A 16,776-nucleotide genomic window follows, 5' to 3' on the forward strand; every position below is an offset into this window, starting at 1 on the left:
GTAAAATTGTCTGGAGCCTGTGCCAGATTCACTTCCATTCAGTTGAAAACAGCTATAGAATTTTTTCTATTATGGCTATATTAACGGGGCTGGACTTTAATGAAACATTGAACACTCCTGCTTCTTCCAAAGAAGAAATTTTGTTTCTACTGTAGTCAGTTCCATTATGAAATGACAGCCTCTCAAAAAAGTGCACTTTCAAGGGTTTTCTGTCGTTTTTTTTTACTTTCCAAGATATAGTCCCTTTTATGAATACCTTTTGCACTCTAATTTCGAGCACATTCACTGACTCTGGCTGGTGTTTTCTGATGTGGTGGCGTGTGGTGTGGTTTCTGTGCAGCCTGTGTGCCACACACCCCTCCCCCCCCCCCCCCCCCCCCCCCCCCTCTCCACCTCTGAGCTGCGGGCTCCTCCCACACGCACAGAGTTTGTTTTCTCGACTCCGTTTTTGCCCCGGACAGATCCCAGCGCCCATCAAGGAAATGATGCGCGCTGGCAAACGCGACTGAACGAAAAGGCTTGGCCGTTCGGCTTCGGATGCTGGCTTTCTAGGAAATCGTGTGGAGATAGATAGAAGCATAAGAGCTCAGTTGTGAGCGCGGATGCAGCCGAGCCCACTCTCCGCTGTAGACAGAGCAATCAATACGGCTCTGGCAGAAGGCATGCATCGGTTTCCACTTTGATCACGGCTTTCTCCGCTGTCTCCTGTACAAAGTAAAGGATCTGAGGTGGGTGGAGCAGCTCCTGTGACGATGTTTAAGGTGGCGCCGTGTGATCCCTTGAAGGGATTCATGCTCACTGGCTAGGTACGACCTTAAACAGCAGAATTATGGAATAATATGAATTATGATTTTAGGACGTCCACAGACGTCCTTGGCACTCCTCGTTACTTTTTTTTAGGACGTCCACAGACGTCCTTGGCACTCAATGTGTTAAACGCAAAAAAACGTGCCTTGCGCCTGCCTCGGGAAGATAGCAACATGGTGTTAGGCCCCGAAATGCGCTTTACGCCAAAGAGCCGTGGCGCAGTGCCAGAATAGGCCAGAATGGGCGTTTCGGCCTTAAATACCGGCCTAACGATATCTTCCACCCTGCCGTTAATTTAGCGCTTTTCAAAACCAGGCCTATTCAGTGCGCCGGTTGCGCGTAGCTCTCCTCTGCCATCTCACTCTCTGTCCCCCCCCTCTCTCTCTCACTCCCTCTATCTCGCCTAAGTTCGCCGGTTCTATTTTTGTGCGTAATTGCGCGGACTCTCCTCTGCCATCTCACTCTCTGTCCCCCCTCTCTCTCTCTCACTCCTCTCTCTCTCGCCTCGCGCATCAGACAGGCACAAAGCCACACATGTGAAATCTCCCAGTATGCATTGAGGCCAATCCGTTTGACAAGAAATAGCAACCAAATCAGCTTAAATAGGGTAAGTGGTAGATCGAAATAATGTTTCTCTTAACACAACATGCAATTGTGGAACATTTCAATATTGGACAAAATAAAATCGCGAAATCAAAACACAACCCTATGTGAAAAGTATATGTAATGCTGGTGGTATATATATCCCTCGCAGATTTAATGTGATTTAGATGAGTGACAGCCGTAACACGGTTCTACTGTGACTTCCTACTGTGATGTTGCTCCTCCAATACTTCACATTTACTTTTACAATAAAAACACATTTCTGCAATGACTTTACATAATGTAGGCTATATTTATTTGCATCATCCTACCTGTGCAGCAGGGGAGAGAAAACCATATCATTCTGGACAAACTTTCACCAATCTAATCTCATCATGACATAGGGATAGGTTATATTTTTCTAGCCAATGCGTTTAGAACACACATGGGCAATTTTTTTTTTTTTTTTTTTTTTTTTTTTTTTACACACACACAGTGCACCATGCAAGATACCCGCTGAATAAGTGTCCAAATGTTCATGTCATATTCTGGCCAATACTTCACTTCTGTTATAGCATTTCAGTCTGGAATATGGAATATCTTTCAATAATCTTTATGACTAAAAGGCTACATTGAAGTAGAAATTTAAATAACTCAAATAACTCATTGGTTTTGGATTTATTTAGCTTCAAGACTGCATTTTTGTTCGTGTGACCCTCAACACAGGCTTTGATCATCCTGGGACACTTACTGATACTTATGCTTAAATTAACCCACTCATATTCTGGTTTATTTCAAGAAAAACATTTCAGCTAGTGGAAATTCTAATTGGCTGGTAACTTTAAAATCTAGCAGCCATATTGGCAGGTGGTCAAAAAAGTTAATTTCAAGCCCTGAGAGCAGGTGGTGACATAGGAGTGAGTGAGAAAAGGATCAAATATTGGTGGTTAAGACTGAATAATGACATCACAACTGTTAATTTAAAATGAGTTATTCCTCTAAACCTGGCTTCAAATGCACCAAATTTTTCGCGCTGGCGCCGTTCGGCCCTCAGCAAAACCTGGTAGCCAGGACATTTTTTGTGGCCCTCTCTATCATCAAAGTTACCCATCCATGGGTTACGGCATGACAATATTTGTTCGGCCACCGGCAACAATCTGGGTTTCTCATGTGGCCCCCCATGAAAAATAATTGCCCACCCCTGGTTTAGAACATTCTTTTCACTTTGATCTTGCTATAGTGTAGCATATTTACATGCTTGCAGTAGTTAAACTGCAGTTAGATTGGTTTGAGAAGCATAATAATATGGAATAATAGCCTATATATGGAGACAGACAGACGGGGATGAAAGGGAGGGGGGGAGCTTTTCTGACCGGACTGGATCGCTCAGTGGAATTGGAGCTTAAAAGGGAAGCTTGTGATTTGTTTACTGCACTTCTCCAATGACCAGATTGTGCATAATTTTACGCTTAAAAGGCGTGGTTATAATGTTTAAGTGCCGACACCAAAATATCGAGTGGGCTGGTCCAATCTGCGCTGCGCCGGGCGCTGGGCGCAGTTTATAGGCCGATGCAACGATAGAGCCCATAGTATGCATAAACTGTTGGCTGCTGTTTGTAAAGACACAGCATTCTAACTGGATTTTTGATTATTGCACAAATTGTGGTAATTTGCAGTTATTGCACATTACGTTTTATTGCACATCAGGTATACATTATCCAAGTTGGTTTGAGTTTTGGATGGGTGGAGTGAGTCCAAGGCTTCCAACTGACTGACTCAGAGTGACTGGTGCTCTGAGGGAGGAGTTAAAGAGTTTGATGGCCACAGGCAGGAATGACTTCCTGTGGCGCTCTGTGGTGCATCTGGGATCTTGCACTGAACGTGCTCCTGTGTTCGACCAGCACATCATCATCATGGAGTGGGTGGGAGACTTTGTCCATGATGAAACGTAACATGGACAACATCCTACTCTCTGACACTGCTGTCCGAGAGCTCAGCTCCAGCCCCACAACGTCCCTGGCCTTGCGGATCAGTTTGTTGAGTCTGTTGGCGTCCGCTGCCCTCAGCCTGCTGCCCCAGCACACGACAGCAAACAGGAAGGCACTGGCCACCACAGACTCATAGAACATCATCAGCTTTGTCCCGCAGCTGTTGAAGCCTTCTCAGAAAGTAGAGACGGCTTTGCCCTTTCTTGTAGAGGGCTTCCGTGTTCTTAGCCCAGTCCAGTTTATTGTCTATATACACTCCAAGGTACTTGTAGTCCTCCAAGATGTCCACACTGACCCCATGGATGGAAACGGGGGTCACCGCTGACTTGGCCCTCCTCAGGTTCACAACCAGTTCCTTTATCTTTGTCACCTTGAGCTGCACCATGTGACAGTTACCCACCACAGCCTGATACTTCATCCCCATTGTTAATACATCCAACTATAGCAGAGTCATCAGAGAACTTCTGAAGGTGGCAAGACTCTGTCTGGTAGGTGAAGTCTGTGGTGTAGATGGTGAAGAAGAAGGGAGAGAAGACTGTCCTGCGGTGCCCCAATGTTGCTGACCACCCTGTCCGACACACAGTTTTGCAAGCACACATACTGTGGTCTGATACATACTGTGGTCTGATACATACTGTGGTCTGACACATACTGTGGTCTGATACATACTGTGGTCTGATATCTGATACATACTGTGGTCTGACACATACTGTGGTCTGACACATACTGTGGTCTGACACATACTGTGGTCTGATACATACTGTGGTCTGACACATACTGTGGTCTGACACATACTGTGGTCTGATACATACTGTGGTCTGATACATACTGTGGTCTGACACATACTGTGGTCTGATACATACTGTGGTCTGATACATACTGTGGTCTGATACATACTGTGGTCTGATACATACTGTGGTCTGATACATACTGTGGTCTGATACTGTGGTCTGACACATACTGTGGTCTGACACATACTGTGGTCTGATACATACTGTGGTCTGACACATACTGTGGTCTGACACATACTGTGGTCTGATACATACTGTGGTCTGATACATACTGTGGTCTGATACATACTGTGGTCTGATACATACTGTGGTCTGACACATACTGTGGTCTGATACATACTGTGGTCTGATACATACTGTGGTCTGATACATACTGTGGTCTGATACATACTGTGGTCTGATACATACTGTGGTCTGATACATACTGTGGTCTGATACATACTGTGGTCTGACACATACTGTGGTCTGATACTGTGGTCTGACACATACTGTGGTCTGATACATACTGTGGTCTGACACATACTGTGGTCTGATACTGTGGTCTGACACATACTGTGGTCTGATACTGTGGTCTGATACATACTGTGGTCTGATACATACTGTGGTCTGATACATACTGTGGTCTGACACATACTGTGGTCTGATACATACTGTGGTCTGATACTGTGGTCTGACACATACTGTGGTCTGCCAGACAGGTAGTTGACAATCCAGGAAACAAGGCGGGCATCCACCCGCATCGCAGTGACCCGCACAGCAACAGCAGCACGCTATTGGCTGGGAGCTACACACCCCACGTGCGGGATCTACTGCCCAAAGGCTGCCGCCCAGAACAGGCCCTAGGCCGAGACCACCAAAACAATAAGAACATACAGGCAGAGGGTGGGGTCTCTGCAAATGAACCATCAACAGTAAATAATAATGGGCCAGGCATACCGTTGTTTTTTGTACTCCGGTGTAGCCTGTGGCCATCTTGTGTTTCTTGCGCAGATCACGTGAGACCGCATGAGACGGGAGTTTCCCAGAGCCGCAGCTCTGCCTGCTATTGGTCCGTGATCGGCCAGCTGCGCGATCACTGGACAGGCGACCTGTCAATTATGCGCAAAATAGTCCTTTCTATTGTCTATTTACTCTAAATTGGTGAGGTATATAAAAATTGACCAGCTATATCAGGGTATCTGCGGGGTCTTGAAAAGTATTAAAAGTTGATCAATCAATTTAGGGGGAAATAAGGCTACGTTCACACAGGGGTCCCAAGCCTTGCCTACGCCTTGCCTTTACCCACGCTTTTAAATAGGCGTCCTTTTTAGTCGATGAGGCTGTGTACACAGGGCGCCTCAGCGTGAACCTTGCGTGTACCCACGCCTCGCCTGACCTGCGACGATTTTATCGTTTAGGCGTGAGTTCTATTTTCAAGCCGACTAGGCGCGTGAAGGCAGACTTCTTCTGTCAAGCCATGAAGGAAAAACACGACAATATCTGTGGGAAATGGCAGTCAACTGAATTTCAAAATAAAATGATGTTACTACAACAATGTTGAGCAGAGAGAGAGAGAGAGAGAGAGAGAGTGATTGACAGGTGGCTATAACGTGGGGCTTTCTCCCCGTCGGTAAACAAATCTTCAGGAGAGAGAATAGCGACCGAAGAAGCAAGATGGACAATGAAAAGTTAATCCACTTAGTACAACATCGTTTTTTATTTTTTTATATATGATATTTTTATATCGTAAAACATAGGTTATATACCCGCTATGCCTATTTCTGGACTTTTTAAACATAATAACCTCTGAAAAGCACAATAACAACACAAGAAAGACTACTATTCAAAATCAAATAAAACATTTATTTCACAGCAGCAGATTAAGGCATTAATAGAGCTGAGCTTTGCATAACGTGAAATGCGGGACCTGTCTGGAGCACTCTGAACATATTTGTCTATATGAAAAGTCATAGAATAAACAATTGCTGCAAAAATCGACAAAAAAATAAAGAAAATAATAGCCAGTCAGTGCCAGGTTCATTAAATTAAAGAAATAAAGTGATCAGATGCGTCTCCATCTTTCTGCTCATGGCATGCTGTGTGCTTGGATGCAGCTGATTTATCTCTCTCTCTCTCTCTTTCTCTCTCTGTGTGTGTGTGTGTGTGTGTGTGTGTGTGTGTGTGTGTGTGTGTGTTTTAATCACATCATGATCACTACAACATCACTTCTATGTAAACCTGGGAAAGACCCTACACTCTGCTCAAGTTACAGACCAATCTCGCTGTTAAATTCTGACATAAAGTTGTTTGCCAAAACCCTAGCTCTTAGATTAGATACAGTAATCTCCAGATTAGTTCATCCTGACCAAACCGGTTTTGTTAAAAGCAGACTTGCAACAGACAATATTAGAAGATTGCTGCATATTATATTTTCTTCTCTTAATTCCAATTCATCACCTGCTGTGATATCTATTGATGCTGAAAAGGCATTCGATCGGTTGGAATGGAATTTTCTCTGGTTTACTTTGAAGCGCATGGGTTTTGGTAAACAATTTTTGAATATGTTGACCACTTTATATAATAATCCATCTGCTCAAGTATTAACTGGAAGTCATCTCTCCCCCCAGTTCCCAGTTAGTAGAGGTTCCCGTCAAGGATGCCCTCTCTCATCGCTGTTATTTGCTTTATCACTTGAACCTTTAGCACAGAAAATACGACAGTCACATAATTTAACTTCAATTACAGTAGGGAACGTACAGAACTATATTTCGTTATACGCAGATGACATTCTGCTATATCTGGATAACATAATATGCGACCTACCAAAGGTCATGGAGATTATTACATCATTCAGTACCTTCTCAGGCTATAAAATAAATGTTAAAAAATGTGCGCTTTTACCTTTAAGTAATGTATCAGATTACTCAGGATTGCAAACAGAAATGCCCATAGTATCCACATTTAAATACTTGGGTATACATATTTTTGCGTCTATCGACAAAATTGTCAACACCAATTATAAAATACTGTTCAACTCCATCAATAAGGACCTAGACAGATGGTTTAATCAAACATTGTCTCTATGCAGCCGAATATCAACTATTAATATGAATATATTACCTAAGATTAATTTTATTTCCAATATGCTCCCATTACCCACACCACCTCAATATTGGAACAGGATACAGGGCATTGTATCCAAATTTATTTGGAAAGGGGAGCGACCAAGGTTGAAAAGTTCAATTTTGTGTCAGAATAAACAGCAAGGAGGGTTTGGTTTGCCTAACTTTGAACTATACTATATTTCATTTATGCTCCGTCCTTTAAAGAAGTGGTTTTCCCAAGATCCAAATACACCATGGCTCCAAATTGAGCGTGACATAGTCTCTCCTTATAAATTAGAAGAAATTCTTTTCTGTGGTTTGTCTCATAAAAATTGCCAGGAAAGATTTGGCCCTATCATATCTCATTCCATTCAAATATGGCAGAGGGCTGAAAAGCTGGGAAACTGGGATGTGAAATGGCATATACACACACCAATCTTCCGAAATAAGTTACTTTGCTCAGGTGGCAAACCATTGATCTTTCCCACATGGTCTAAAGGTGGCATCCATAACCTTTCCCAAGTTATCAATAAAGAAGGTCTAAGATCATTTGAGGATCTTAGAAAAATATATAATTTACCATCCACTTCCTTTTATTTTTACTTACAACTGAGGTCCATTATTCGAACTCTTGGAATTCCCTGTAACAATGCCCTTCCAATGCATCCATTACTCAACTTTATAATTTCTAATTCTATGTGTAAGGGCTTTGTATCTTTCATGTATAAGAAGTTACAAGAACTGACATGTCCTCCAATGAGTGTGACCAAAGTCTGGAATGTAGATCTAAAGAACCGTCTGGAGTCGATTAATTGGAAGAGAGTCTGGGAAAATGTAACCCTTTCATCCCGGAACTTTAATCACCAAATCATTCATTTCAAATTTATACACAGATTTTATTTGACTCCCAGGAAACGCTTCCAATTCCAGCTTTGTCCCACACCAATTTGCACACTATGTAATGAGAACGAATTAGGAACTTATTTACATATGATGTGGGACTGTCCAGATGTGAAACATTTCTGGTCTAGAGTTGCGCATGTGTTATCTGATGTAACTGAAATTTGTATTCCTATGCTACCTAATGTTTTACTTTTAAATGACGACTCTTTAATTAATCCTTCTAAGTCTCAGAGAACACTTTTACTTTTAGGGCTGACAGCTGCCAAAAAGATATTAATACTAAGGTGGAAGCCTCCTCACAAACTTCAGATTTCACATTGGATTCTTTCCTTATTAGATATTATTTCTTTGGAACTCTCTATAGCACGAACAAACGGTGCGAAGGGAAGCACTATAGACATTTTGTCAAAAGCACTAGAAAAAGTAAAATCTTCATATATAACTCAAAGATTATAAAATTTCATCTTTTGTGATTGTATTACTGATGTACACCCAAGTTTTATGATTAGGTCCATTTAATTTTCTTGTAGTAAGGAAAAAAAAAAAGGAGAAGGAAAGGAAAAGAGAAAGAAAAAGTGTATTTCTTTATTTTTGTATGGTTATGTGTATGTGCTTGTGTGTATGTACACAGCATGTGTGTGTGTGTGCATGCGCTCATTCACATAAATGTACCCATTTTGTTTTTATAGTTTTTTCTTTTTGTGTGTGTGTATGTATGTCATGTACTGTACCATCCGGGGTAGGGAGGAGGGGAACCTTTGGGACTGGTGGACTGGACAGGACCGCCTTGGTTGGGCAGGAGAAGGAGTGTTGCATTCTTTGTATGCTTGTGTTGAAATGACTTATGCTCCTGTGGTGGATGATGCATAATGGATGTAACAACTGGTGATCTTGTCTTGTCTAACTGAATGTGTCCTAGTATGGAAATAAAATAAAAATTTGATCAAAAAAAAAAAAGATCACTACAACATGCAGTGAGGTTCAAATTTTATAAATAGCTACATCTCTGACACCTTGTGACAACCAAAGCACAGCAAATAGCGCTTCCCTGCCAATTCTGAAACAACAGAGCTATGTTTATAGGGGGTAGCCTACATCAACTTGACTGCAGAAACAGCAGCCGGAACATGTCAGGTACAAACATTGCCTAACTGGCCTTTATAGATTAACTATTCTATCTTTTTTTTTTTTTTTTTTTTTTTTTTTAAGTGAGGGGGCAGAAAATTTAACTGAGGGGGCAAAGCAACAGCATCCAGTTCTCTATGACAGCAGTCACCAAAGAGGGAGACCTGGTTATACATATCCAGCATCAATAGCACATTAAATATATCCGATTTATTTGACCTACCCATGATAATTCGGGACCACACGTGACCAAAAAAAACACTCGGGAGAGAGGAGAGGCGCTTATAACTCGGCTCAGGTTCAGCGTGGAATAGGCGTGCAGTGTGATCACAAAAGCGTGTGATAGGTTCACGCGCAGCTCAAGGTCTGTAGGCGTAGGCGTGGGTCGCTGCACTAGCGCCTCCTCTGGTCATTCAGGGCACCTGTTCGGGGTGGAAGGGAACTGGTGGGAATAGCGTGATCCTCCCACGTGCTACGCCCTGCCAGTGGAGCTCCCTCTGTCAGGTGAAAAGAAGCAGCTGTCAACTGTGCATGTGTCGGAGGAAGCATGGTGCTAGTCTACGGCTCTCCCCAGATCGGCAGACAGTGGAGCAGCGACTGGGGGGAAATTGGCCAAGTAAAATTGGGGAGAAAAATGGTCTGAAAAAATAAATAAATAAAAAAGGTCTTAAAAGGTATCCATTTTAACTGCATATACCCTGTATATAGGGCTAAACACCAGGATGTAAACATGCTTAATCATGTTACAAAGTGAGGCATTTTAACATTTTGGGTCCAGCCTCAAGTGGCTGTTCGAGGAACTACAGCTTTCAGTATAAATTCCTCTTCCAAACCCTGAGCTAGCCCACTGAGATAAACACACCGCCACACACTTCTAGTGGGTCATAAGTGATGATTGAGAGGGATTTTTTTTATGTTTATGTTTGTGTATGTTTATTGTATTTTATTTATTTTAATGAAAATGCTGCATAGTGTGCCTTTAACTTCAATGTCTTATTTTGGTAAACAATGTACACTGTAACATCCAAGGCTACTGAATAATAAACAATCCAATGCATAAGACACATTTTTCCTGAAACTGGGTAAAGAGTTTTTGTCCCAAAACAGAGTATGGGCCCATTTAAAATGTTTAAATTAAATTCAGTATCTGTTTTATGACGACAACCTCATGCAATTAACTGAAAGTTGTTTCGAAAATACGGTTTTGGTATCAGCACTCCTGAAGCCCTGTTGTCTGTTTCTAGAGCCATCGTGACACCAGTTCCTGGAGATCTTCAGAGGGAGAACACAGACGATGTTCTGCAGGATGAACATCTCAGCGACCAGGAGAACGCCCCCCCAGCCCCGCCCAGCCGCCCCCCCGCCGAGCAGAGCACCCAGCACCCCGGGGACCCGGGCGAAGCCTGGGAGGACACCGACTTCAACCGCAACAGACTCAGGATCAGCCTGAGCAAGGTCTGCACTCACAGACACCATACAGCATGGATGGATATTTGAATGGATGAGAAGATATGCAGCGTTTAATATTCATCTATTGGCCTGTATGCTGACATTAGGGATGAGCGAGTATACCATTAGCTTTATCTGTATCTGTTTAACCAACTAAATTATCTGTATCTGTACCTGTACTCGGAGGGGGCCTGGCTTAAAATGAAAGTGGGCTGGATTTAGACTGAAAGTGGGTATGGCTTAAGAAAGTGGTTGTTTTGTTGTCGCCACCAAGATGTTCAAAGTATGGCTATAAAAAAGGTATCAAATGAAGTACTTTATTTGTATCAGTATCACTTTAAGGGTATTGGTACTGGTATCATCATTTTTTAAATGATACCCAGCCCTAATCACGAGTATGGACCGCCTACTTCCTGCTTCAGCACTGTACCAGAGATTTTCATCCGCCATTTATTTTCCCATACACATTTCGTAAAATGCGTATAAAAATAGTTTTACTGGTTCAAACCATCTGGTCCAGATATATTTAGAAACAGGAGAGATCACATGACATTTCACTGGGACCAAAACATTTAAAAAAAATGCATGTTTAAAGAAAATATTTTTTCGATGTTTTTTTTTTGTTTTGGTCCGAGTGAAATGTTCTATGGTCTCTCCTGATTATAGCGTTAGCTGAACCGTTTGGTTCAACGAAGTACAACTATTTTATAAGCATTTTACGAAATGTCTATGGGAAAATAAATGGCGGATGAAAATCTCTGGTACAGTGCTGAAGCAGGAAGTGACGTTCCACTTTGCCTCTCTATTGACACATTGTACTCCGATGACACTCGTAAAATGTACATTATCTGTACCGGATACTCGTTTCATCCGAGTATTCGGCTCAACCCTAGCTGACCATAGCACCTAAGTAGATAGTAGTAACCATGGCAACACTTCCCTTCCACCACCTGTTTGGTTATGAATCCTCAACTTCCAACTTACTAGATTCAAGATTCAAGATTCAAGATTTTTATTGTCACTCCATGGTACAAGTATCACGTGTGAAATTCTTGTGCTGTGGACTCCGTTTACAACATAGTACAAATACAACAGGGCATATGAGTGCAAAAACAACAAGAGACACAACAACCATAGGTGCACATGTCATGTGCATACTTTAGACGTGCTTAAACATTTTAAATTCGGCGTATTTGACATACAGGTGCAAATAGCATATTCCTTATTAAACATACAATTAAACATTAGACATACGTAATGGTAGCAGCTACAGTACGGTACTGCACGGCTACTACACTATTTGTGTATGTTAAGGAGTCTCGTGGCCTGCGGGAAGAAACTGTTCCTCAAGCGATTTACTACCTGTCTTAAACCTCACTTCCTCCCTCAGGGTGCTCAGGACGAAGAGGCGGGTCGGGGGGCGTGTCCAGTGTCGCCGGGGCGAGGCGGAGCGCCGGAGTCGCCGAGCGGTGCGGTGCGGTCGCTACGATACCGCCGCGTCAACAGCCCCGAGTCCGACCGCCTGTCTGCTGCAGAGGGCCGGGCTGACGGCTTCGGACAGAGGTGACTCAAAACAACAGAAAACAGAGAAAGATTCACAGTAACAAACCACGGCACAAAACAACACTAATTACTAGAAAGTGTTTCAGGGGTACCAACCAAAGACTTGAAAATCATTAGAAAGTTTCAGAGTAGGGCAGTGGTGGCATAAAGTTTAGAGAAGCGAGTTTCTGATCGGAAGGTCGCCTGTTCAATCGCCTGGTGGGACCGACAGGATTAAATGTGGGTAGGGAAAGTGAAAAGCAGCGCTTGTCCCTCCTTCATTACCACCACTGAGGTGCCCTTGACCAAGGCCCTTAACCCCAACCGCTCCAGTGGAGCTGCTCAGTGGCCAGCAGATCAGACTGTGGTTGTACTGGTCAGCTTCCAGGTGTGAATGTGTGTGAATGTGAACAGGACGCTCGTGAAAAAGAGAGCATTGCTCTCAGTGACACTACCCTTGTATAAATAACGGTTAAAAAAAGACACAAAACAGCAGAAATCAACACAATCAACACTAGAAAAGCATTAGAAAGTTTCAGAATCACAAACCACAGTGAAAGCAGATATAACATGTAGTTTGTTTTACTGTAGACAACAGTAGTGTTTTTGTTCCTTATAACTGATATTGCTGCTTTGTCGTTTTGACACCACATTTTACTATAAAGAAGCACATACTGTAAATGACAAGACCATAAGTGTGTGGCACTATTAGATGAATTGGTCTTGTGTTGTCGTATCCTTTTGTGGACGTCTTGGTAATCTCAGACATAACAGGTCAGTTTCAGTTTGATGCTGCGTTCAGGCCTGATATCAGACTGAATCGTCAACTCGTTACAGTCCATTTCCTGTAGTCTGACATTGTCTCCACTCTAATTGGTTTCCGTGGGGGAAATCGCAGAGGGGGATTCCATTTTCCCTAACCAATCACTAGAGACCAACAACGTATCCGCCTGAATCCCCAATTATACTCTTTTTTTAAGGTTTTGTTGTGATGCTTTTAAATGTCCATTTTATTCTCTTCTTTTCTTTTCTTTTCCTGTCAACCATTTTATGTGAAGCACTTTGAATTGCCTCTGTGTATGAAATGTGCTATACAAATAAACTTGACTTGACTTGACTTGACTTGAATCTAATCCAGCGGGGAGAACGCGAAAAAAACATCTCTCCGTTGAATAAATGCCTTCAAAGCAGAGTGCTGTTCGGATTTCATTTAGAACAGCCTCGATAGCAGTGTCTATCTCGTCCTCTATCTCGGTAGGTCCGGCACACTTGACAACGGTGTTAGTCCCGTCCGTTGAGCTGTTTATTGATGCTGATTGGCTAATCGTTAGTCCCCCTCGGCGCTCATTGTACAGACCTTTTTTTTCAACATGAGAAACCGCTGTTGCATGTCACAATGCCAGACTACAGTAAAAGCAGTCAACTCAGTGGAGTTTGGCGGATTTGAAGGTCTGGACCAGGCAAGCTCGGTGCCGACAGGCCGCAGTGCCGACAGGTCGCAATGCCGATAGCCCACAAGCAGAACCAGCTGAGCGAGGCGGCGTGCAGCGTGTCGGTGGAGCTAACCTCTCCCAGCCCCCACGCCAAACCTAACCTCCCCCCATGCCTAAACCTAACCTCCCCCAGACCCTAACCCAAAACCTAACCTCTCCCACCCCCCACGCCTAAACCTAACCTCCCCCAGACCCTAACCCAAAACCTAACCTCTCCCACCCCCCACGCCTAAACCTAAGGTCAGCATTGCGGGTGGTCGGCATAGCCGGTGGACACCGCAAGCTCTCTCCTCAGAAGGTAGTACCCAACATCATCATCAAAGCCACACTGATGCTTCGGATTGTGCTACAGATGGACATTCATTCTCCACCCATCTCTCTGTTCCTTTGCTGACAAACAAGGCTTTCCAGTTTGGCATACAAAATGCCAAATTTCACAATTACTTATCTAATACTTTGAATTCTGCAACTTCAATCTCCAAGTTTCCAATGGAAATCCAAGGGATAAGACCCATTCGATGTTCATCAAAGGACACTTGAGGATGGGTGATGAATTTGAACAAACTGCCATATGTGTGTGGAAGTCTGGCAAAACAAGCTTTCAAGGACACCAAAAGATCCGCTGTGAAGGTGATAAACTGGCTGAAGTGATGAGAAGAGCAGCTGACAGCGACTTTCAAGCTCCGACTTTGATTGAAATGAAAACGTTTCCTGCTGCAGTGACAACATTGTATATTAAGTTCCTTGTATTTTTCAGAATGAGCTGGTTCCTGTGGTAAATTGACTGCATTTATATAGTGCTTTACAATGTGCCTACATTCACCCATTCACACACCGATGGCAGCAAGCTACCACAGCCATTAGGAGCAATTTGTGGTTCAGTATCTTGCCCAACATGTGGACTGGAGGCACCAGGGTTCAGACCACCGACCTCTTTTATCCAAAGTGATTAGTGGACGACCCGCTCTACCTCCTGAGCCACAGCGACCCCACACTCAATGATTGGAAATGTCATTCAGGTGGGGACACTTCCCAAGCCATTCAGTGCCACTGAGTTTTTAGTTTTCTTTAATTTCTAGAAATGTTTTTGCCTCATTCAAGCAGGCAGCGAAAGCTGGTCACTACTTCCCAGGACCTTGACGCTCTTTGTAAACGTATCTACCAATGCAAAATACTTCTTGCAAAACCCAGACGTTTAAGACTGATTTACTCACACAGAAGGGCAACAAAGCCTGTGTGTCTTACTGGATGGTCTGTTGTTCTTTCTTCTTTCTCTGTTAGAAACATATCTTTTCACCTTGAAAACAACCAGATGTTTTTCATGCAGTGTATCTCCTGTCTCATATCACCAGAAAAGGCTGGACCTACATTGATGTGATCAGTCTGTGTTTTCTGCCCGGTCATCATGTTCGCACATGTAAATCATTCTTGCTGAAAAAAGGATATCTTAGATTTTTTTGGGGGGTTATTTGGGTTACTTTATTATTATATGATTACTTAGGACAATGAAGATTTCATAGTTATTTCAATTGGGGTACAGTGTTTTCACTCTTCACAAACCTTTTTTTATTAACAAAAGCAAAACTAAAAGATTTGGTATCTTACAACACTCAAAATTTTTATCACGCTTTGTAGAGTTTCTGGGGAGTCGACCAAAAGTACAAACTCCTCAGATTGATCTCTTCATATCATTGTTCGATAACAATGTTTCACAATGTCACTACTGTGTGTGTGTGTGTGTGTGTGTGTGTGTGTGTGTGTTTCTGCGTGTGTGTGTATGTGTGTGTGTGTGTGTTCTGCGTGTGTGTGTGTGTGTGTGTGTGTGTGTGTTTCTGCGTGTGTGTGTGCGTGTGTGTGTGTGTGCGTGCGCGCGCGTGCGTGTGTGTGTGTGTGTGTGTGTGTGTGTGTGTGTTTCTGCGTGTGTGTATGTGTGTGTGTGTTCTGCGTGTGTGTGTGTGTGTGTGTGTGTGCGCGTGCGTGCGTGCGTGCGCATCAGGTCTAGGATGGACATCCTGGGCTCTCCATCTCGTCACGTCTACTCCTCCCAGCCAGCTCAGATGCTGTCTGTTGATCCCGGTTGCCGTGGTGACCGTCAGACGAGTGGGCGCGCTGAGGCGTCGGTAGCATCGGGGGACCAGGAAGCTCACAGTAATGCCTTCATCCGCTCGGTGCCCCTGGCCGAGGAGGAGGACTTCGATAGCAAAGAGTGGGTGATCATCGACAAAGAGACGGAGCTGCGAGACTTCCAGCCGACCACGTCTGGCACCACGGACGAGGAGCCAGAGGAACTCCGGCCCCTGGAGGAACAGGAGGAGAGGAGGAGGCTCCGTGCCGCAGGTACAGTACCAGCTGCTCTCTACACTAGAAACAAAGGTTCATAGAGGTTCACCAGAACCTGTGCTGCCTTCAAATGGAACTCGTATTTACGAGTTGGGAAGATGTGACATGTACACGACATCATGAACTCGGAGCTTTCGTAAAACTTCCACTTACCAAGTCATGGATACCACTTGAGGGGGGTGTTCATATCGACTCATGTCGTAAACACATTAAATACGACTCCATTTGGGCAGCAATGGTTCTTCAGGCTGAATATCACAATATAACTCTTTATGGAGCTCTGAAGAACCATTTTAGAAAGGTTCTCTGTAGTACAATGCTCAAACACCCCCCCCCCCTATTGTGTTCACAGGAACTGGGAACCATAGTAGTTCTTAGAACAATGTTTTGAGGGACTTTTTTAGCTCCTACTTCAGGGTAGCTACTCTCCCAGCACAAGAGGAACCTTGAGTGATATAAGTGTACGTTGATTGGTTAAACTAGAAAGACCCTGAGGTGGTAAGTATCATGACTAATTGTTAGCCAAAGTAGTATCAATCCCATGTGAATGCTCACTTGCTTTTTTGTGGTTACTAGTGTTTAGCATGCTAACCACAGCTGTGGTTAGCATGCTAAAAGTATGCTAGCCGGCATACTTTAGCATTCCTACTGGTGGTGTGAATGCAAACAGAAA

General features: G+C 43.5%; 1 protein-coding gene across 1 annotated transcript in view; it reads left to right on the forward strand.

Annotated features, from left to right (window-relative positions):
- The window catches only part of ttbk1a (tau tubulin kinase 1a), a gene marked incomplete at its 3' end in the record, with an annotated part of 108,313 nt that overhangs the window by 64,139 nt on the left and 27,398 nt on the right, over window positions 1–16,776 (forward strand). Inside the window, exons 11-13 of the mRNA XM_083634949.1 lie at window positions 10,524–10,734; window positions 12,119–12,291; window positions 15,760–16,100. Coding sequence (XP_083491075.1) covers window positions 10,524–10,734; window positions 12,119–12,291; window positions 15,760–16,100 — 725 coding nt within the window. The remainder of the gene's footprint in view (window positions 1–10,523; window positions 10,735–12,118; window positions 12,292–15,759; window positions 16,101–16,776) is intronic.

This window comes from Poromitra crassiceps, assembly GCF_964638095.1.
Source record: "Poromitra crassiceps genome assembly, chromosome: 4".
NCBI classification, from domain to species: Eukaryota; Metazoa; Chordata; class Actinopteri; order Beryciformes; family Melamphaidae; genus Poromitra; species Poromitra crassiceps.